This window comes from Macrotis lagotis, chromosome 1 (genome assembly GCF_037893015.1).
Source record: "Macrotis lagotis isolate mMagLag1 chromosome 1, bilby.v1.9.chrom.fasta, whole genome shotgun sequence".
NCBI lineage: Eukaryota > Metazoa > Chordata > Mammalia > Peramelemorphia > Peramelidae > Macrotis > Macrotis lagotis.
The window spans coordinates 558,741,773-558,766,704 of record NC_133658.1 but is presented as its reverse complement, the minus strand read 5'-3'; the positions used below and the strand labels follow the sequence as shown (position 1 = coordinate 558,766,704).

Here is a 24,932-nt window from a genome sequence, read left to right as displayed (position 1 = left end):
CACAGATCATGTGAATTTGTGGTTTTTCTCAATAAGTGTGCATCCTAAAGGGATCAGTTTCTATTTGAGATTGACACCACAGCTCTAGAATACAATTCCTTAAGGAGAGCCTGCCTCTCAGGTTCTCCTAAGTACGTTGCATGTTTATGTAAAGTAAGGCTTGAATGAAAAACATGAAACTAGGGCGGGAAAGGAGTGGGACTAAAAAGAAGAGGAGAGAGGGGAATATTAATATTCAGGGTAAAGAAAACCTTGCTGAGAACATGAATATAAAAATTTATGAAGAATTTTAAGGGTGGTGTTTAAATTAAATGAAGAGAGTCCCTTTAGGAAACCTTTAATAACAACAGCTCTAAATCTGTTATTACTTCAAAATGCATTAGGTTGCTCATCTCCTTATTCTTGTTTGACTTTTTTTTAAGGTAATAAAAATCTGATTCTCTTCTGGAACGAATTTGGATACCAGAGTAACAAGTGGTTGGAGAAACCTTTAAATTCTCCTCGTTACAAAAGAAGACAAGCCTGCGAGATCCCATTCGTCATTCAGTGTGGCAAGTGTGGTCCACCTAGGGCTGGTGAAGGGAGATGCAATTTGTAGTCAGCTTTGAGTAATACCTGGCAGAGGAGATGACCAGTAGTGGGGGAGACAGATGATTTACCACTGTCCAGAGATCTTCTTTTGTTCTCTTATGAAACTTCCTAGGGTGTGTCCAGCTGTTGTCATACAACAGAGGATCAGCTGGTCATCCTAGTAAATCTCTGGAGAGCCCTTATAGTGAGACCAGACAGAGGGAGAAAATAGCTTTGTTTGACTTGGATAATTAGGAGTTGAATCATTCATGGTTCCAGTACTGGAGTGCCAAATCCAAATCAATGTGAAATCTCCATTATTTTTTTGTAATCTAACCCTGTCAGTTTTTCATTCAATCATTTGCCCTTTTCCAAATGACTCATTAGGAATATATAGAAATATAATTAGAAATATTTATTGAAATAAATAAAATATGTTTTAAAAGACTATATGTATACAAAAATAAATTGGCAATGACTTTTTTAGGGGTGGCTAGATTGCACAGTGGATAGAGCACTGGCCCTGGAGTCAGGAGTACTTGCATTCAAATCTGGTCCCAGACACTTAATAATTACCTAGCTGTGTGGTCTTGGGCAAGCCACTTAACCCCACTACCTTGAGAAAAAAAAGATAAATGGAAATAACTTTTTTTTTAAATTCTGATTCTCTGTTCATTTCCTTAACTGAAACATGATGCAGTGATATATTTTAAATTTGTCAGCCTCTTCTATTCCATGTCTCTTATCCCTTGAAAATGATTGAGAGAGAGATTAGACCTAATAGCCAGTGGGATGGGATCATTTTTAAGTTTATGTTAGATATAGGACCCAGCACAGACCTGACCCTTAAAAGTCACACAAGAACATCCCAGTGACTACTAAAATCTGTCTAGCATTGGGCAAATTAGATTCAATCTTGCATCATCATTTCATTGCAAATAGAAGTAATTTTCACAAAGCTTTAGGTTCAAAATTACAGAACTGTCCATATAAAACAGTCTACATGCTCACAAGATTTAAGGAAGAAATACTTTAAAAATATAAATTCTTATGTTGACTTTTGACAGTTTTTGTAACTTCTGATAATGGAACTGTTATTTCCACTTTTTTTATGTGCATAGAGCTTTAGCATGGTACTTGCAATTTTGAGCATTTTTATTCACTAAAACAAAAGTTCTTAGTGCAATGATTTTTTTTCAATAATTTAAAAAAATAATAGTCTTTCATGTTGGAGGCAGTACATATTAAAGCAAAAGAAAAATTCACACATATTTTGGTCTCCCATCATATTTTTCGACTCTTTTATTTCTCCATCCACACATTCACATATATACTTAGATCATGGTACTTAAGATATTATTTTAACTTCGTTATAACCTGAGAAGATTTACTCTTGGTAGACAGTGGAAGAGATTTTCTAAGACTGACAAAATAAGCAGAGATGACTAAATATAAAGACAACTAACATTTTGGTCAATGTAATATTTTCCATAACATTCCAAAATAATATTTATAAGAGGAAATTTCAAGTTTTGGGATAGTATCATGATTTTCCAATGATATTCAAAACTTTTATTTTATCCCTAGCTATTAGTTGAAGTGTTTGTAGAAATTTAGTTTAAATAATTTCTTGGTTTATATGGTTTTAAAGCCTATCATTATCATATTTTTCTTGTTCTTATTTTGACCCTTAAATATTTTAAGGTTTGTCTATAATTATTTTGAGCCAACCATGTATGAATTAGTAAATAATTTGTTGATTAATCAGTTAAATTTGTTGACAAATCAGTTAAATATCTTGCTTATTCATACACAAGGAAGTGGTCAAATGTGAAATTTGAACCCAGGACCTCCTGAAAACAAGCCCTTGCTTATATTACACCATCTTCATTCCTAAATGCAACCTGCTTCTTTGAAGATATGATGTCTTGGAATTGATATAGGGCTAATTTACTCAGGAAGACCTAACTTTAAATCCTGCCTCTGTCACAAGCTGTTACATGACAGTGGGAAACTGTTTATCCTCTTGATTTTATACAAGTTGTTCTTTAAGACTGAAAGTTACAAAACAGTTGTAGGCTTGCATTGGTAGAGGGAGTTTTTATACCAGAAATTCCTTACACAGATGAGGTATAATTTGACCAAATACCATAATAAGCAGCTATATATAATTTTCTACTTTATAGTTTCCAGGTGATTAGGATGAAGTTGAACTGAATTTTGACAAGCAGATTTCAAATATTTCTCTTTTCTTTGCAAAGTGTGGCAAATTACTTTTTAGAAATTTCTCCACAGTCTACAAGTAACACTGCAATAATATCATAAATAACTTAGTGATATTTGACCATAGCTATATTTGACTATTAATAGAAGATCCTCTGAACTTCTCTCCATAGACAATATCATCTCTTATGGAATATGTGTTTCTGATTGCCTTTTTGACAGATCTTTGCCTTAAATGGAGAGTTTTACCTTCCTCTGATGATTATAAGAAGAGAGAAAATCTTGACAATTGGATTTGTGCTAATAATCCAAACCTCTTGGAAAACAGGTAGCTCTTAATGGCATTTTTTGACATCTATAGAATTGTCTACTCTTAAAATACCCCTGTCATGCTGAAAAACAAAATGATAATTTTGGTGGACCTCTTTTTAGTCGCATCAACTTGGGAATTCCCATTTCTGTCAACTGTTTTCTTTAATCTTTTTTTTTTTTTTAATTTAAGGCAGTGGGGTTAAGTGACTTGTCTAAGTTTATACAGTTAGGCAGTTATTAAATGTCTGAGTTCATATAGGTCCTCCTGATTCAAGGCTAGTAATCTATCCACTGTGACACCTAGCTGCCCCCGTTTTCTTTAATCTTACAGTAAATAAGTTGCATTAATGCTGTATCTTTGCCAAATAAAAACAGTGTCCCATGTGATGAGAGACATGAGTCAAATTTAGCAATATTGAGGGTGGCTAGGTGAATAGAGCACTCACCCTGGAGTGAGGAGTACCTGAGTTCAAATCTGGCCTCAGACACTTAATAATTACCTAGCTGTGTGGCCTTGGGCAAGCCACTTAACCCCATTTGCCTTACAAAATCCTAAAAAAAAATTAGCAATGTTGACAGTTAAGTGATAGATGTTAAAGTATAAATTTACTCTTGTATTTATAATTTTCTTACAAATTAATTATCTTTCTACAAAATAACCATTTTAACTTAGTAGTAACAAAGTATCATTGTAAATTTCAATCTTGACTTTGGGCACAGCTGCCTCAGGTGTTTGGACATCAAATGAGTCACTATTAGTATCCCCAAAAGATTTTTACGTCTTTGTAAGAACTGAAATAGAATCAAACCTTGTGTTAGGTAAAGCAGAACACCTTATTAGAGAACTTAATAAATTCATTTCACCACTTAAGAGTGTGTTGGAAACATTCTTTCAAGGATCTTTTCCTGTCCCTCTCTAGGTAGATTCATGAGTGGTCAGTAACTGGGAGTGGTCAGCATAGTTAATGCTTTGGAGAGGAGAGAGTAACTCATAAAGCATAAATATGGGATGTCTGTTTAGACAAATATAAATCATATAATTAAATGATAAATAGTATTTTTGAAAATAACAATTGAAGGCTATTTTATGAGTTTTCAGTAGGTTTGGTTTTTGTTACAATATTTTGTGTTCATATGCTTTTGGTACTTCAAGAATCATAGGCTCTCAGATTGAGAAGGGACTCTCAAGTTCCCTTATGTCTAACCTATAACTGATCAAGAATCCTTTCTATACTACTGCCAAACAAATGGCTTGAAGACTTCCGATTTGGGGGTATCTTACTCTCTCTTAAAGCAGTCCATTTTTCATTTTTGGAGGACTCTGTCAGGATTTTTCTCCCACAGAAATTCTGTATTTGAGTTTAAAAAGATCGTGATAAGAGCAAAGTCATTTTACTGAAATAAACAGAAATTTATATAAATAGATCCCCAAGTTTTCTTCAAATCAACACTGTGGGTGGTTGTATAGTATTCCAATAATGCTCTGAATTTGTTTATTCTACACTTTTCTTGAAGTTAATTAAAATATTCTCTATGGGTAAACTTAGAAATATTTTTTTTCACAGCAGGACCTGTGAATGTGAATGTAACTAGTCACTCTCAGGTGCAGAACATTTTAGGGTTCTTCTTGGAAAACATGAAGAGTGGGTCCAATTACTTTAATTTTCTCTCTACCCTAGAAGGGGAAGAAAACCCCTTTTCCAGCCTTTTTGTTATAGTCTCTGGATTCCTCCAGTTGCCACAAGAGATTGTTTGATTGCTGCTAGAGATCACACCTTTACAATGCTTTAAACCAGGTTTCTTTTGAATCAGTGTTCTTTCCCCCACAGTGTAATATGGATGCACACTCTGTCTATAAATTTAAGCATGGAGAAGTAGGAGCTTTATGAAAGGACTATCATGCCAGCATCTGTCCTGGTTTTATCTCTAGCCACATCCTGAATATAGGGGTTACTTAATGGAATCTGAACATGTTGAACTGTGATCAAGCTAAAAGCCACAAAATTCATGAAACCAAGTCTCATCTACTTAGAAGAGGGACAAGAGCCACGAGTAAAGGAAATAGCCTCAAGACAATCTAGATGTCACAATGAAGCTCATGTACTTTATGAAGAATATTATTTCATTCCCACCACCATCTTAGACCCATTTATCTTTTTTTTTGAATAGGACTCACAATTCTAACATTGCCTATTTGGCTTACCAGCCCCAAATTTAAAATCAACTGTTTAAAAACTGATGAGTTACTGCAGCAAGACACAGTGACATTTTTTTTAAGACAAGAAACCCTAGGAAAGGAAGAAGAAAACAGAAAAACTGTAAAAAGATAAAAGGATTTGAAATGCCAAGTAGCCTAATGTCAGTTAAAATTTGCAGTTCTTAGAGATATCAATAATTCATTCAAAAATATCCCTTATTAATTTTTTCTTGTTTTTTGAATTTTACAATTTTCCCCCAGTCTCACATCCCTCCCCCCACAGAAGGCAGTCTGATAGTCTTTACATTGTTTCCATGCTATACATTGATCAAAATTGAATGTGTTGAGCAAGAAATCATATCCTTAAAGAAAAAATAAAATATAAGAATAGCAAAATTACATAATAAGATAACTTTTTTTTAAAATCAAAGGTAATAGTCTTTTGGTCTTTGTTTAAACTCCACAATTCTTTCTTTGGATACAGATGATATTCTCCATCACAGATAACCTAAAATTGTCCCTGATTGTTGCACTGATGAAATGAGCAAGTCCATTAAGATTGATCATCAACCCAGTGTTGCTGTTAGGTGTACAATGTTCTTCTGGTTCTGCTCATCTTGCTCAACATCAGTTTTATGCAAATCCTTCCAGGCTTATCTGAATTCCCTCCACTCCTGGTTTCTTCCATGACATACATATACCACAGTTTGTTAAGCCATTCCCCAGTTGATGGACATTGACTCAGTTTCCAATTTTGTGCTACCACAAACAGGGCTGCTATGAATATTTTTGTACAAGTGAGGTTTTTACCCTTTTTCATGATCTCTTCAGGGTATGTACCCAGTAGTGGTATTGCTGGATCAAAGGGTCTGCACGTTTTTATTACCCTTTGGGGATAATTCCAAATTGCTCTCCAGAAAGTTTGGAACAGTTCACAGTTCCACCATTTAGTGTCCTAGATTTCCCACAACCCCTTCCAACATTGATCATTGTCTTTTCTGGTCATATTGGCCAGTCTGAGAGGTGTGATGTGTGGTGCCTTAGAAATGCTTTAACTTTCATTTCTTTGATCAGTAATGATTTAGAGCAGTTTTTCATATGACTATGGATTGCTTTGATTTCCTCATTGTAAATTGCCTCTGCATATCCCTTGACCATTTGTCATTTGGGAAATGGCTTTGTTTTTTAAAATTTGATTCAGCTCTCGATATACTTTAGAAATGAGTCCTTTGTCAGAAATACTAGTTGTAAACACTGCTTGCCAATTTACTACATTTCTTTTGATCTTGGTTACAGTGATTTTGTTTGTGCAAAGCTTTTTAATTTAATGTAATCAAAATTATGTAGTTTGTTTTTAATTATGTTTTCCATCTCTTCCTTGGTCACAAACTGCTTCCCTTTCCATAGATCTGACAGGCAGACTATTCCTTTATCTTCTAGTTTGCTTATAATATTGTTTTCTATGTCTGAATCCTGTATTCATTTTGATCTTATCTTGGTATAGGGTGTGAGATGTTGATCTAATCCAGGTTTCTGGGACACTAACTTCTAATTTTCAAAAATATTCCTTATCAATTAAAAAAATAACAAATATCTATTGTGTGGTAGGTATAGTGAAAACCTGTAGGAAAATGAAACCTTATCCCTGTTATCATTCATTGCAGACTAAAAGAAACGTAAGACAGTTATGCAAATAACTATGGTATAAGTTAGGATGTGACTGTGCAGTAAGAAAGATACAGCGTGTCATAATAGTTCAGAAGGAAACATTATTTCTGACCAGGAAAATCAGGGTAGACTTTCTAGAGGTGATAATATTAGAACTTAGAAAAATAATAGAATTTGGATTGGCTATTTTGGGAACCCTGAGAGGTTTAGGCAGAGTCAAAAAAAGATCATCAAGGGTAGAAAGATACAAAAATGTGGGGACTGCAAGAAGAGTTGATTTCGTTTTTTACATACAAAGCTCTTGGTACAGTGCCTGAGACAGAGTGGCTGTTTAATAGTGTGGGTGATCAATTAATAATCAATACAATTGATTGGCTGATTGATTGAACCATCTATCTTGATTAATGATTTATTGAGTTGTATATTGTGCTGGCTGGCTAACCCATAAGTACAGAGACCATACCATCTGATTCCAGAATGAAGCATGATATTACAAAGAATATTGCTTTTGGAAAAATCTAATTAAAAGTTGACAACTTCTTGAAGTTAGAATTGCCTAGAATGTCTGGGACACATAAACTTAAAGAATGAGTAGATCAAACAACAAATCATAGAAATAATCATCTCATCCAAGAAAATGGTAACAATGAGACATTATGCTAAAATTTATGGAATGCAACCAAAGCAGTTTTTAGGGGAAATTTTTTTTAAATCTCTAAATGATTAAAGGAATAAAATAAAGAAAGAAGAGATCAGTGAATTGAGTATGCAACTAAAAAGCAGAAAAAGAATTGGAAGCATGAAGGAGCATAGTAGAAAAAAAAAAGAAACTTAAATTCATTCTGAATTCTGAAAGGCCTTTAATGCCAAGCAAAGGTCTTTGAATTTTGTTCCACAGATAGTAGAAAACAGTCAGAATTTTTTTTTAGCAGGAGGCAACATGTTCAAATTTGGGGTTTGAGAAACTTCACCTGGTCTCAGTGTGTAAGAATTCAGGTTGTCTAATTTCAAGTGTTTACAACAATGAGGATCACCTCTAGGTGCTGTAATAATAGTCAAATAACTTATTCCTTTTTCATTAACCTTATTTCTTGTGTTCATTGATTCTGAAGTTGTGACAGTCCAGAAAAACTCCCTTCTTTCCCCCTGGGCACCATGAATCCAACATCAACATCAGAAAATGAGAAAGAGAAACAACTCAGAGATTCAGTGCAAAGATACCAGAATAAATTGGTAGAACAGCAGTCACAGGTGAGTAATTATTCATCATTTTCACAAAGTATAATGGTGCCTGTATCATAAGAGAACATTTTATAGCATCTTAGAATTACAAAGGATTGAAGACATCATGAAATCTAGTTTTCTCCACAGCATAAATCCCTAGTACAACATTCAAAACCAGTGATCACCCAGCCCTTGTTTGAATACGTCTGGCAAGAGAGAATTCACTGCCTCATGGGGTAGCCCATTGTTTTGGGACCATTCTGATTATTAGGAGAGTCTTTGTTATACTGAGCTGAAATTGAAATGTCTTCCCATAATTTTCACAATTTGATTCCATTTATGTCCTTTTGGAACTACCCAGGAAAAAAGTGGTTTGTTTGTTTTTTAAATTCTTCTCTTTCACATGATATATTTTATTTTATTTTTTCTTTTCTTTTTTTTTTATGTTTTTTGCAAAGCAAACAGAGTTAAGTAGCTTGCCCAGGGCCACACAGCTAGGTAATTATTAAGGCCAGATTTGAACCCAAGTACTCCTGACTCCAGGGCCGGTGCTCCATCCACTGTGCCACCTAGCTGCCCCTCACATGATATATTTTCAAAACATTTTAAGACCTCTGTTGTTCAACCTACCTGCCTCCCTATTATCTCTTCCTCTGGTTAAAACACTTCAGTTTCATCAACTAGTCTTCAAAGAACATTGGAATCTCTGTATCTATCTGTTCATTGGGCATGTTCCATTTTGTTATTGTACTTCTAAAATGTTCCATTCATGTAGTGTGTTTGACTCTAAATAGGTGTGATATAGCCAGGAGAGGGTAGAACATGTTGTTTTATTGAAAAGGAGAGGGGTACCTAGGTGGCACAGTGGATAGAGTACTGGCCCTGGAGTCAGGAGGACCTGAGTTCAAATTTGACCTCAGGCACTTAATAATTACCTAGCTGTGTGCCCTTGGGCAAGCCACTTAACTCCATTTGCCTTGCAAAAAAAAACACCTTAAAAAAAGGAGAATAGATTTGGAGTCAGGGGATTGATTTCAAACTTTGGTTCTATAAGTTTAAAACTGTTATGATATTAGGTAACTCACTTCTCTGAGCTCAGTTTTCTACTTTGAAAAGCAAGGGAGTTGGTCTAGATGAAATCTGTGATTCTTTGATGCTCATCTCCTACAGAGTTTTCAGGTCTCTAAAACCTTTGTTTGTTTTTGGGTTTTTTTGTTTTTTTTTTACCAGATGTTAATTAATTACTGTCATTTATCAGGATTTTTTTAAAGCCATTTTAGAGAGAATTTTTTAAAGTAAGTGATCAAATAAAGCTGGAACTATCAGAGCTAGGCAAAATGCCATTTCCTTTAGAGCTTTATTAGTATTGACTAATTTGGCTTTATAATAGCCTTATAATGTAAAATGTAAACTCATAACTAGTCCTTCAGTCCATATATCTAGGGTGGTTAAGTCAAGTCTTTTCTCCCTTCATCATATGTCTTCTATATGTTCCCTCTCTCCATTCACTGTCTCCACCTTGTTGCAAGTCCTCCTCGCCTCATTCCTAGAATGCTACAGTCCCTTCAGCTTGGCCTTCCTTCCTGCCTCTGATCTGTCCTCATTCTAATGCCTTCTCCTCAAGGCTGCCAAAGTGACCTCTAAATTAGAACACATCTTACTATGTCAGATCTGGTGTTTGCGTTTCTTTGTGTCCTTTGAGTTTAGTGATGGGCCCATAATGAGCAAGCATGTGTCATCTGCTTGAGAGACTGACAAAAGACCTTCCAGTCCAACAGTTTGTTATTCTATGATATGTATCACAGGCAGCCAGAGGGCGAAAACAGGCTGGATGGTCTTTATTACAGCCTGTGTTTTATAGCTTACTTTTCCTTCCACTTTATATTCCCTTCCCATCTCACCTCCCTCCCTACCTCCCAGCTTATTAATGGATAGAGAAGCAAAATTGTGACTCATATAAGAGGCCTCTTAGGAAGTGATCATTATTGACTGTTCATTGGATTTTTAAAATATTGTGTTGGATGAAGCAAAAGGGCAGGGAGAATATCAAAGACATAGACTGCTAGACAGACAGGCAGCAACATGGCCAGAAACACATTTAATTCATAAAAGACTAAATAGTGATTCTACCTTTAATTGGAATTTCATCTAGTCTGGAACAAAACAGGTTCCTGAGCTAAACTTATTATGTTCACTTTTTTATACCTTCTTAAATCCTGTTTGTCTATATCTGTCTATCTATCTGTCTATCCGTCCATCCATCTAAATATCTCTGTCTATCTATCTATCTATCTATCTATCTATCTATCTATCTATCTCTACCTAGATAGGTTTATCTCTTTATCCACCTAACTGCTAATTAGTCAAGTTATATAGCACATACATACTAATAACACAATTCACTTGTTAAAACAGTATATCTTTCTCTCTCTCTCTCTCTCTATATATATATATATATATATACACAAAAAACACACATATATGTATATATAAATGTGTATATATGAAATTACATACAATATATTCAGTCAAGTGTAAAACTGACCCTAGAGGATATTAAAACTAGATAGGTAGGTAGGTAGATTGATAAATAGAGGCATATGGAGTGAAAAAATATAAATAGATATAGATATGCTTGTAAAATATAGATATATATACATCTATATAGATATAGAAAAGGTAGACAATAGAGAGATAGACAGACAGACAGACAGACAGACAGGTAGATTGATAGATAGATAGGATCTAAGAATGTATTACAAAATTAACAAGGATAGCTCAGGAACCTGTTTCCTCCCTGGCTAGGAGAAATTCCAATTAATTGTGGTAAACTTGTAGCTTAACCTTTTATGGATTAAAGGTGTTTCTGACAATATATTCTGTCAGGCTATAATGACAAGCCAGCACCCTCTTTATAAATTGGGCTTCCATAACAAACAAATGCCTCAATTTTTGCCCTTTCAGATGAATGATCTGTCTGTTTTCTGCTGGTCTTTGTTGTCTCCATCCCCAACAAGTTACATTATGGGTTTCTGTTCTCTGAAGGACATGCACCATCTACTGGCCACACTATAAAATCCTGTGTGGTTATCTGGTGGTTTGAATATCATCTGTGGAGATCATGATCTTTTTTAGAGGATGAGGGGGCTTTTTCTTATATTTATACATCTGACTTAGTCTCCTTCAGAATCATCTTTCTTTCTAACCCTTGATGAATTACATATACATACATATATATATATATATATATATAAAAATATGTGTAAAATATGCATATATGTGTGTGTATGTATACTGTTTTCATCAATGGATTATAATATTAGCATGTGTATATTATATGGTTTGACCTTATAGCAGCTAAATGAATAGAGATATGAGAATAGTATTAGGAAGATCCAACCTCAGACACTTACTAATGGTATCATCCTGGGCAAGTCATTTAACTTGTTTGCCTCAGTTTCTTGTTCTTTAAAATGGTTATATTAATAGCATCCATCTCCAGAAAGTGATGTGAGATTCAAATAAGATAATAATTAGAAAGCATTTTACATAGTACCTGGAATATAGTAAGGACTACATAAATGTATAATATTGTTATTTTTCAGGAATATATGTCTTACCTATATGCATACTTTCAGTTCTGAATTTCCTTAATTTTCTTTTATTATTATCATTATTATTACATTCCCACAGTTAAGCCTAACATTGTAGGATGAGGCATGAAACTCTTTTTTAGCATGATGATCATGAAATATTTATTTACTTCATTAATATATTTATGATGTTACCTCATGCAATTTAGCAATTATTTTTGAATGTTTTTATTTACTTTTGTTTTATATCATCTCATTTTCTGAAAAGTCCCTTACCCTCCTCTACCCTGTGAGCTATCCCTTGGAATAAAGAATAAAAGGATAAAGAAAATGAAGTTCAGCAAAAATAACCAACATATCAGCTGAGTCTGACAGTTAATGCTGTGTTGCATAATAGGGTCAAATCTCTGCAAAGAAAAAAGGGAGTTCTATTTCCTCATCTCTTCTTTGGAATCACACCTTGATCATTGTAACTATTCATTGCTGAGTTTGGGGTTTCTCTTGTCATTATTCTTTCAATTTACATTGGGGTGTGTGTGTGTGTGTGTGTGTGTGTGTGTGTGTGTGTGTGTGTGTGTGTATGTGTGTGTGTGTGTGAGAGTCTCTGTGTGTATGTGTAAAATTTTCCCAATTCTATGTTTTTTCACTCTTCAACTCTTCCTATCAATCTTCCCTTATTTTTTAGGCCAGGCTTGACTCAGGTCAGTCTAATAGTTCAGTCTTCATATTGGAACACAATGAGACATTTGTAAATCACCTAATGTTTAACAAAAGGCACTGACATCAATAGGATGAAAAGGATAGTTAGCTAAAATGGGTGTATTGACTTAGATAATCATCCAGATTTCTTGTTCATATGTAGATATAGATATATAGTTACACACACATACATATGTATATGGAGAGAGAGAGAGAGGAGAGGGAGAGAGAGAGAGAGAGAGAGAGAGAGAGAGAGAGAGAGAGAGAGAGAGAGCACTTTAGGTCCTTGGAATAGTTCAGTCTAAAGTATAGTTTCATGGCTGTTTTTTTAGGGAAAAAAAACCACCAAAATAACTGACCTTACCTATCCAGAGTATGGAAGCAGCTGGATGGCTCACAGAGTGCTCATCCTGGAGTCAGGAAATTGTCATTGAGTTATTTCAGGCAGAGCTGACTCTTTATGAGCCTATTTGGAATTTTGTTGGCAAAAATATTGGAGTGGCTTGCCATTTCCTTCTCTACCGCATTTTATAGATAAGGAAACTAAGGCAACAGGATTAAGTGACTTTCCCAGGGTCATAATCTAGTAAGTGAGGCAGGATTTGAAATCAGGTCTTCCTAACTTTAGACTGAGTATTCTATATGTTCTGTCACCTGGTGGTTGTAAGGAAGATCTAAGTTCAAATGTGACCTCAGACCCTTACCAGCTATGTGACCTGGGCAACTCACCTAATATCATTTGCCTTAATCTACTGAAAAATGAAATGACAAACTACTTCAATATTTTCTATCCAAAAAACAAATAGACCAACCAAAATAGCATTGTTGTGCTATAGTTCATAGGTCACAAAGAGTTGACCAAGACTGAGTAACTGAAGAGTAATAATAACTGGAGTAGATATTGCCCCTTCCACACCATGCTTTTATGAATTCATTATCTTCATATTTTCTTACAATGGAGTAATAGTCCATTCTATTTGTATGCCACAGGTTGTTTTGCTGTTCACCAAAAAATGTTGCCCTTGTGCAGTCATGTGACTTTCACCAAAAGATGGCTCGCTGCTTTTTAATAAGCAGTATTAAAAACCAGTTAAGTGCTCATCTACATTCACTGTTCTAGATACAGAATTTAAAAGACAAAAATGAGGTAGTCTTTGTCTTTAGGAACCTATTCTGCTAGAATGTACAATGAACATATAGGTAAATGAGGACATAATATATGCTAATTAAATAAAAAAAACCAGGAATAAAGGGGGCCACTAACAACTGGTATGCTCTGTGGTATGAAGATCTTAGAACTATGTTATCTGTTTGTATCATTGTCTTGCAAATTGATGCACACACTTCAATTCAATGTGAAATAGTTGAAGTCATCCACAGTATTTATTAAGTCCCTCCTCTCTTCTAGGCACTATGCTAAAGGTTCTGAGGAGACAAATAAAGTTCCTTCCTTCCTTCTAGAAGCATACAGTCTACTGGGGGAGACAATAAAAGCAAACACTTTCAAACCCACTATTTTCAGGAAAAATAGTGAAAATTCAGGGGGAAGGCACTAGAATTTAGAGGAATTAGGACAGGCTTCTGAGGTAGATGTTCTTTAGTTGGGACTTAAGGGAAGCCAGGAGGCAAAGGTAAGGTGAGAGAGTATTCCAGATATTCAAGGCAGCCTGAGGAAATGCATTGTTGGGAAATAAATAGACAGCAAGTGAATGGTATGAAAGGACTGGGAAGGTTGCAAAAAACTTTAAAAACCAAATATTTGATCTTGGAGGCAATAGAGAACCACTGGAATTTATCAAATAGAGGAGTGACATGATCAGACCAGATTCAGGAAGATTACTTTAGCAGCAATCTGTCTCTGGAAGGAAAGACTCAGACCAGAAATCTGTTGCAGGGTGGTGGGCCTACATCAGGTTAGTGTTAATATTTGAAAAGAGACAGGAATATATCAGAGACCTCACAAAAGGTAGATTTGAAAGGACTTTGCAGCAGTTTGGATGAGGGGACTAGAAGGATAAGGGGAAATGAATAAAGATAAATTCTGGGTGACTGAGAGGATAGTGACTCCCTTGATAATAGGGAAGTTAAAAAGAAGGGAGGGTTTTATGGGGAATATGCTAAGTTCAGCTTTGGATATTTTGAGTTAAGGATGATTGTAGGACAACCAGTTTGAGATTTCCAACAGGCAATTGGAGATATGAAACTAGAAGTTTAGAAAGAAGTTAAGACTGGATAAATAGATCTGAGAACTACCTGCATTGAGATGATAATTGAATCTATGGAAGCTGATGAAATTACCAACTAGAATAATGCAAAGGGAGAAAAGAAGGGCCAGGACAGAGCCTTGGGAGACACAGTAAACAGGCATCTAAAAAAGACCTAGCAGAGGATGTTGAGAAGAAGGCAGATAGTTTGGAGAAGAAGCAAGAGAAAAATGGAATGAAAAACTAGAGAGAAAGACAGTGTCAGAGGCTGCAAAGAGGTCAAGAAGGATGAGGATTGAGAAAGCTCCTTTAGATTTGGCAATTAAGAGATCATTGTTAACTTTGGAGAGAATGGTTTCAGTCAAATGATGAGGTTCAGAATCCAGACTGTAGAAAAAGAATAAGAGAAATGAAAGTGGAGAAAATGATTGAAGACCTTCTTATGGAGTTTGGGGTGTTAAGGGAGGACTAGCACTTCCGGTGTGAGGACTGTTGAACCCTTTTCAGGGCTGCTTATCTGCCTTTGGTATCCAATGGATCATCCAACTCTCAGCTATAACTCCAAGAAGCTGTAGCATGTGTCAAGGCCACACTAGCGGACAGGCTAAACCAGGCTGAGGGTAACTGAGATCTCAAATGCATTGATAAGTTAGAGGCATGTCTCCTCCAAGCTTATGAAGACTCACCCTAGTGGAATGGATAGATAAGAACAATTTGTCCAATCACAAAGGTGAATGAAACAGGCACTGGAAGAAGCCAGGGCTATCCACTGCATCCTTAAGCATTGTCAGTCCTCCTGAATTTTGTTTTGCCATTGGACTTTGATGTCTCTAGAAAAGATAGTGAGGCAGCTGACTTTTTGCAACAGTGCCTCACTTAAATCCAATGTCATTTTCTTTGAAAACAAAGGACAAGGAGTAGCTAGGTGGTGCAGTGGATGGATTAGAGCACCAGACCTGGAGTCAGGAGGATCTGAGTTCAAATTTGACCTCAGATGCTTAATAATTACCTAGCTGTGTGACCTTGGGCAAGTCACTTAATCCTATTGCCTTGCAAAAAAAAAGAAAACAAGGGATAAGCAATATAATGGATTGTAAATGAGTACTGTGTGTGTGTGTGTGTGTGTATGCTTTAAAAGTAAAGGTCAAATCTATCAAATTCTGGACAAATTATTAGGATATAATATATTCTCTTATTTGATCCAAATGAAATATGGGATTTGGACAGGAATTATGGGTGAATCCCATTTATCTTTTTCATAGTCTGGAGAATAAGCAGAATGAACCTATAAAGACTGTCGAATTTGAAAAGGAGTTGAAATATTAACTTTCTGTTCTCTCCAATACTGATGTAGACATACAAAATGCAACAGTATAATCTAACAATTCCCAAGTAGATTGTTTGGTTGTAAAGGGTAGAGTAAAAAGAAGTTTTGCTGAAATTTTAGTAGTATTTCACAAATTGGAATGGCATGTCTGAAGCCAGCTTAGTGATGAGGAACGTACACATACTTTCTGATTTAGGATTTAATCTTTTTAATGTGTGGTCATTGTGTATGATTCTGAGACTTTAGATCCCTAACACAGCAAAGATCTGTTTCTATATTGAATGTACTTCATAGCCTTCTTGCATATGCTGCCACAATCTAGAATTTATGATACCTATAGGGTTGTATGTAACAAGAGGCTATTAGACACAGTGTAGTTAGTTAGTTGAAATATCTTGCTTTTTTACTCCTGCTACAGAGGTCCCAGTTTCTCTGTAATAATGCATTGGGTCTTCAGAAGGAATTATATATAATGGACTCATACTTGTGTTCTTATACATATCAGAGAGAGAATAAAGAAGCAGTGTGATAGAAAGATCCCTGGTCCTGGAGTCAAAAGGACCTACATTCATGTCTAGTTTCTGATAATTATATTTGTTTGAATTTGAGCAAACCACTTAGACTTCCTGAACCTTTGAGGCCCCTTCCAGCTTTATATCCATTCCCTATGACTTCCATGATCTCTGCCAGCTCAAAATCAATGATCTTGGAAGGATGCCTTGAATTTTACTTCTATATTCAGTAACTCTCACAATATGTACAGGACTGCCACATGACAGATGTTTGATAAATCCTACTTGACTTGATTGCTTTAGTTATTTTCTTATCCTTTTTTTTCTGGGAATATCTGAGCTGTTTGTTCAATGTTATCTTTCTTCACAAGGAGGCAATTCTTTCATATCATTACCTGTAATTCAGTGTGGATTCATAGATTCACCAAATATTAAGGCTGGAAAGAGCCATAAAGGTAATGTACTTTCATTATATAGATGAAGAAACTAAGGTCCAGAAATGAAGAGACTGGATCCAGTTCACATAGCAGATGTCCTGATCCATCCCCTCGTTTTCCTTCCAAATCCTCTGTTGTCTTCTGGTTTTCTTACCTAACAAAGGAAGGGGGAATTGGGTTAGATCAAATGAGAAAAAGTTTGTCAAGCACTTTAGAAACTTTAAAGGGTTAGGTAAACCTATAAATGTGAACTGTTACTGTTTTGGTATCTATAAACCTATTCTGAGCTCTGTGAAATTGTCTTCATAAACTCTTTATATCTATAAAACTTTTAATATCATCTTATATTTATTTCAGATATTACATATGCATTTAATATATATGAATATATACACACGTACAAATTATACATGCATACACACTCTTCAAAAACCTTCCTTCCTTACTCCATCCCTCCTCTATCCATTCATGTACTCCTGACACAAGCATCCTCAGACAAGACACTCCATCTCACAACCTTGAATATTTTCACTGGCATCTCTGGAATGCTGTCCTTCATCTTTACTTTTCGTCTTTCAAGTACCAGCTAAAATTCCCAGCCCATTAAATTCCAACACTTCTCTCTATGGATTCTCTCCAATTTATGCTCTGTTTAGCTTTATTTTTACATTATTTGTACATAATTGATTTCATGTTGTCTCTCCCATTAGATTATAAACACTTTGAAAGCAGGGATTGAGATATTTTATATATATATTATATAAATATAATACATATTTAAAATGTACATAATAGTATAGAATGATACAGATGCATATATAGTATTTATAATATAGTATGTGATTGTTTATAGACATGGAGAGTTTTATAACTGAAAAATATATGATAATCAAATGAAAGAATGTATATTTCTATAGAATTACATATATAGTCATAAACATATATAGTTATATACATATATAAGTCTAAACATAGCTATATACATATATAATAATACAGATATATAGTTAGATACATATAATATGCACAAATAGCTATAATTATACAAATTTATAGTTATTCAGATATAACAAAACACATGTATATAGTCACACATATTTATGTAATATTATACATGTACATAATTATATAGGCATATATAGTTATATAAATATAGTTCTGTACATATATTAGTTTCTTTGACTGTCATACATATTTCAATAATAAAAGGTTGCTATTTTTTCATTTCTAAGCAACTCTTCATAATTTCCATAAACAATGACAGAATGCATATTATAAATACTAAAGCAATCCTGTCAAGTTAGCATCATTATCCCTATTTTATAGATAAGGAAAGTGAAAAACAGGGTTTAAATTAAGTTCTTTCAGCTTCAAAAAACCACTCCTAAACTAAAACTCTTTCTCTAATGCCTCCACAGACCTGGATTTCAGTTTGGATTCCTAATTTCAGCCTAGAATCTCCCAAAACAATTTGGATTATCTGGTTTGCAGGCACCATCATGGATATTTCTTATGGCCATAAAGCTTATTCATATAGAGGTTATTTCTCGTTTAATAGGAGAAACAGTATTGTAAACAGCAGCTATTATATTAAACCTCAAGTCAGGAAGATATAAGTTCAAACATTTTCCCCTCATAGTGTATGACCTTGGACAATTCATTTCCCTGAGATTCAGTTTTCTTGTCTATAAAAAGAGCTAAACTAAAAATTTATTAAGATCAAACTTTTATTTTTTTGTGAATTAGACAGAAGCAAGTAACAAAACCTCCTCAACTTTTTGAGCATTGAAAAGTGACTCCAGAATAAATGAATCAACTTGGAGTTCAAAATGGGAAGCCCAGACAGAGGTTTGCTGGAGCCAGTTTTAATTGACTCATCAAACACATTTAGTATTTTGGTTTGAGTGTTTATACCTCAATTGCTAGTTAGCACAATATTAGTAAAAACAGATTAAAAGTGAGTGTGGATACTTTTTCCTCATAATAACCCACTTTTGCCAATTCACTTTTCATAATGGGTCACATTTACATAGTATTTTAAGATTTGCAAAATATTTTACATGTGTTGTCCTCTTCACAATCCTGTAATCTTGTTAATCTAATTAAATCCTATAATCTTATTATCCCTAGTATAAATGAGAAAACTGAGGCAGAAGCAAGTTAAGAAATCTAAACCCTACACTTACCCAAAGTTGTACCTGATAGTATCATAAATGAGGTTTGAATCCAAGTCCTCTGAGTGGGAGGAGGGTTGTTTGCAGATAGAGATTTTTATAGTGAGTTTTCATAGTAGAAATTATACATAAAGAAATAGCTGAAAGTGAACTGCTATAAACTATTACCTGCTAAAATAAAATTACAAAGAGGTTGACCAGAAATATCCTGAAAAGCTATAAAAAAAAAAAACAATCTGCAGGGGAACTTTTTTTCTTTATGCCTACCTTAGCAAAAATTTGCATCTCTATAACATACATTTTTGCAAACATGTTTCTGTAAGAGAAATAAGGGCCAAGAGAACTATATTCCAGGCAGAAAAAGGCTACTTTTCCATTCTGATGTGCTGATCTTTTTATTGGGTTGATCAGACCCAGGAACTTTTTGTTTGCCTTCATGACCAAGAGTAATGGAGAAAAAATGTGACTGAAGCTTTCTAGACTAAATTGCTTGGGGCTATAACAATGTATGCCGGTAGTAAATGTAATTGATGGTTCTTTACTTTCTTATTTGTGTGTAGCTGAGGGAAAGACAAATCATTTTTTATGAATGGGTAAGTTTTTTAGCATAAGACAACCTCATTTACCTTTGATATGTGCAAAATAGTTTGTCCATAAAGTGATTCAGTATGTGTACTCAAAAGAATCACTGTACAGCAACATGGAATGGTTAGGGCTAAATTCAAGTACCTGAGTAAACATGATCTTTCTGTGTTGTTCAGTCATTTCAGTCTTGTCTGACTCTGTGACCCATTTGAACATTTCTTGGCAATGATACTGGAGTGGTTTGCCATTTCCTTCTCCAATTCATTTTATAGATGAGGAAACTGAGGCATACAAGGTTAAGTGGCCTGCTCAAGGTTAAGTGGCCTGCTCAGGGTCAAGCAACTACTAAATGTCTGAGGCTAGATTTAAATTCAGGAAGATGAATCCCCCTAACTCCAGACCTGGTGCTCTATCCACTGTGCCACCTAGGTATCCCAGACATAATCTAGGACAATAGAAAGATAGTCACAAGCCTCAAGTTTAAATCTCACCTGTACCACTTTCTTCCTATTATTTTGAATTTTCTAGGGTTCATCTTTTTCTTCATCTATTTCTGGCTCTAAATCTCTGCTCTAATCAATCTCTAATTCTACAGATGGAAAAAACTGAGACTCAGATTACTTGTGATTTGCCTTAAGTCATACTGGTTAGTGCTAGAATGCATTCAAAACTAGGTTTCCTAATTACTATAGTCCAATATCTTTTCTACTCTATCTTGTGTAATAATGAGATAATATTTATAAAGTGTTTTTCAAACCTTCAAGTGCTATGTAAATGCCAGCTATTATTATTTTTGAGATAAGTTAGCATTCTATCACAAAGACACAGAGTACGTAATAGAGGCCATTTCTACCTAAGATGGTACATGACTTTAAACACTGTAAAAGACCTCAAGTTGGTGTCTCTAGTACTTTTATGAAGGTTTCTTTCCTGAGCTTCTTTAATCTTTCTTTCTCACTGCTTTGATTTCATCTTGCCTTTCTTTCTTCTAGCATCATTTTTTTTCTCTTGGTCAAGTCCAGATATAGGCAAAGAAACTTAACACTCTTTAAGTACATCTTTACCATTACCAGAGGGCGAAATACAGCATTGTAGACATATACCTTCCTTTGAAAAGCAATCAGCAAAAAAAAAAAAAAAATGACAGACTGAGAGAGACTGGGAGAGAGAGACAGACAGAGACAGAGAAATAAAGCAGGCTGAGATACTATTCAAATCACCTATCATGGGATGTATTTCTACATCAAAGCTCTTAGGGTTTCTCCAGTGACAGTTTTTGTCCATCCCATATCTTTCAATCATGCTGGAGAGTGCTCTATTTTCAGAAAGGTATTTGCCTTTTTTTTGAGGGATTTTGCTTATGTTAGAAAGATTTTTAAAAATTTCCTCAGCTGTTTTTCATAAATTCACGTGATTTGTAAAGGATAACTCCAAAAATATTTTTTGCTGTGAAAGTAGCATCTCTAAAATTTAAGAGGAGAGGAACAAGTTATTTACTTATCCCTCCAAACTTAGCAAATATACCCTGATCTCTCTTATTCTTAAAAAAAAAAACACCCCTACCCAAACCCTTCATTACTTGACCCTATAGTCCCTTCAATTTATTATTCTAGATCTCTCCTCGTTTTCACTACCAAACCCTGAAGTCATCTGTGCTTGTGATTCCCATTTCCTTAAATTCCATTCACTCTGAAGGAAGCTCTAAATTCTTAGTGCAAGAGATGAAAGGGAATGCCATCTATCCAAGAGAGTGTAGATGAAATATTATTTGTGAAGAACAGTAAGTAGGCTTGTTTGATGAGACTTTGAAATGAGGGAAGTGGCAACTCTGTAGAGCAGGGATTGGAGAGGGGAGAGATTTGAGTCAGGGGAACCAATTAGCAAACTATTACAGTAGGTCATGTGAGAAGTAATGATCAATCAGTATGATTAGATGGGAAAGGGAGGGTGGGACAAAGCAGAGTATGTGGCCGATAGTGAAGAGTTTATTATGTCTATGAGGTTGTAAAGCAAGGTGATTGAGAAAAAAAATGATACTACCCTCGACAGAAAAGGAAGTTAGGAAAAGGTGTATGTTTGTATGAAAAGATGAAGAGTTCTGTTTTGTATATGTTGGGTTTAAAATTCCTGACCAGGATTTTACAGGTCATCTAGTCCAACTCTCTCATTCTACTGGGGAAGAACCTTAGGCCCAATAATGTTAAGTGACTTGTACATAAACCCACACATAGTAAGTGGCAGAACTGAGACTGGACTTCTTTAATGGCACCATGCTCTCTTCTGACATCTTAATTGAAGTGGTGAAACCAAAAATCATTGGGTTTATCCATAAACAAAACCCAAATAAGGTAGATTTAAGATTAAATCAGTGGTTGATGACTTCTGTGTTTATCTTGATGATTTCTCATATTTTAACAGTGGAGAACAGGTGTGCCAAATGAAAAAAGGTATTTAATTTCACACTTGTCCAACTGTTGGTTTTTTTATAGAATTCCTTCTTTGTACCAGTAAATAAGACCACAGAATTCCTCCCCAGCTCCGAAGCTTCAGCTCCAAAGGTGAGTATGTGTAACTATTACTTGAATTAGCATCATGATTCATCTATAAAGAGATGATAAGCATTATTTAACATTAATTTCAATCCTGTTTTATGAGGTTTAAGGACATCAATAGATTTTATTGACTCACTAGTCATCACCATAGGAATCAGAACTAGAAATAGGTGCTGTTCCTATTTCCTAATTTACTGAAATAAACTTGAAAATTTCTGCATTGAAATTTTCTTTGCAGATAAATTAGCAAACATATAAAATCCTTCATCAGTTCAAAATATCCTTCCCATTTCAAGGGAGTAGCTTCTGGTGATCATTGCAGATGACAAAATCCAAGATCACAAAATGCTATTCCCCTTTCTCCATATTCTTCAATCCTTTTTGCAGGTACTCTTTTTCTTCTGACAGCCTTGTTGATAATCTGCCTTTGACATCTCTCTTTAATACATCTAATTCCTCCTTTAAGGAGTGTATATTCATTCAGTCAGCAAGAGAGAATAGGATTAGAATGGCCTTAACCTTTCATTTACCATTCATTTAGTGCCTCCTTTTATGGAGAGTCAGAGGGACACATACATCTCAGGATCCCAGAATTGTAAGGGATCTTAGAAATCATGTCTTCCAATTTCATGAGCAGACCTTTCCAGAGGCCCTAAGAGGTTATAGGTGCAAGCTATGAGCCAATCTTCAGGGATCAGGAACACATTTCCCCTTGCCCATCAGTCTTTTGAGCAGGCCTAATTGTAAGACTCAAAGGAAATGGAAGATAAATAGATTTAGAGATTCTACCCCAAATGTTCACATGGACTATTTGTGCCCAACTTGTGCTAGAGCATTCCATATTGACCTGGTTGAGCACAGTAATATGCTCTATAACTTTGACTCTAATATTGTGATGTCATTTTGGTCCTCTGAAGACAAAGGAAGGATGATTCTTCATTCCATCCCAAACCTATATTTGTCTCTGTACTTTACACCATTTGATCCTATTTCTAACATCCAGTATCAAGTAGAAAAATCTTAACTCCTCTTTGCAGCCCTGCAAATATATGAAGCCAGCTGTGTTATCTGAGGTCCTCACCAATTCTCTTCTCCATGCTTAAAAAAAAATCTCATTTCCCTCAATCTATTCTTAATGAATGGGGTTGTCACAGTACAAAACAAAGAATCTTGTCCCCAAATGCTGTATTAATGATTTCCAAAAGGTTTCTTCTTACTCAGTCCAACTTTTCAAATTTGAGAACCAGATGTTCTAATTGTCATTTAAGGAATATGCAAAATTCAAGTCATTTGGCCCTCAAAGAGACCCTTCAGAAGAAAATGCCTACTCATCTTCAGGGATTCGGAGCAGCCCTTTGAGACAGAAAAGAAGGTTAAGGGCAGACTCAACCCCATGTCATGTTTTGGAGGGTAAAATTCCAGAGACAACTGTGAGGAAGAAAGTGAAAGTGAATCAGCCAAGAAGACATTTGAAAAATACCAAGTTCAATGAGAACTCCCAGGTATGGTATTTTATTTCTTCAACTCTTAAAATTTGTAATGAGGTATATGTTCCTGAAATAGCATTTGGGCAAAGGTTAAATTTCATTTTAACTTTTTTTTTTCTCCAGGTTATTTAGCCATGGAATATAAATGGCAATCTGTAATCCTGATTTCTCTCATTTCCCTAAATTCTTACCAAAAACAAACAACTTTCTGATTGTTATTTTCAACAAAATAGGTGGAGAACTCACACTAGTTGAAAGATCTCCTGAACTTGGACAGACTAGGAAATGTATTTTTAGATGTAATTTATTTAAAGAAGAAAAGTCTGGGTGACTACAAAATGGCAAACTTGTGGCATTGCATGTTCTAAAGTCTTACACTGAATGTTTTAGAAGAGAAATATTTGGCCAAAAATTACTAAACTTAAAAGTTATAGGCAGAAGGAGATTATGCTATTGATAATAAATTTGGACTAAAAAAAATGATGAAACTCATTTTTTATGTTACCAGAATTTATACATTCAAATAAATGTAGTTCCTTTTAAAATAATCACTTTAGAATATACCTTTATTGCAATAGTACTTTCTCTACTTTTTCTTTTTTAAAAAATCCTTTTTAGTAATTTCTTTCAAAGCCAAGGACATTACTCAATTACTTTATACTTTTATCTACCCAATATGGTATTAACCAGTCTAATTACCTAACAAATTTGACTTCAAATGACTTTTGTCTTTTGTGTTAAAGAACTAGACATTATAAGACATACAAGTAGCTCTCACAAAATAGAAATGAAAAATACAAAAACTGAAAGGTGATGCTCAGGAGGGATTACAATATCAAAAAAAGGTACTATACAATATTTCGAGCAAGAAAATGTTTAATCAATTAAAAAGCATTATTAAGCACTTACTGTTAGGCATTGTGTATCTGGCAAGTATTATTACACTATCCCAAGTTAATTGAAATCATTTTGAATAAATTATTATTATTCCATTTGAAGGTCCTTCCTGGAAAGGTCCATCCTATCAACCTGTTTCCCATTGGATCTAAAAATCATAGTATTTTAGTATTGCGAGGGAGCTCAAACATGTTATTGAACTAAAATTCCTCTACAACCCCTTCTAATAAGTGATTGTCTTGACTTTGCTTGAAGACCTCTAGTAAATGGG

At 34.8% G+C, this 24,932-nt stretch overlaps 1 protein-coding gene across 1 annotated transcript in view; it reads left to right on the top strand.

The window, feature by feature from the left end:
• Positions 1 to 24,932, top strand: part of MORC1 (MORC family CW-type zinc finger 1) — a 239,002-nt gene that overhangs the window by 145,685 nt on the left and 68,385 nt on the right. The window contains exons 15-19 of the mRNA XM_074214443.1: positions 423 to 551; positions 3,016 to 3,121; positions 8,083 to 8,221; positions 22,215 to 22,283; positions 23,546 to 23,779. Of these exons, the coding sequence (XP_074070544.1) occupies positions 423 to 551; positions 3,016 to 3,121; positions 8,083 to 8,221; positions 22,215 to 22,283; positions 23,546 to 23,779 (677 nt within the window). The remainder of the gene's footprint in view (positions 1 to 422; positions 552 to 3,015; positions 3,122 to 8,082; positions 8,222 to 22,214; positions 22,284 to 23,545; positions 23,780 to 24,932) is intronic.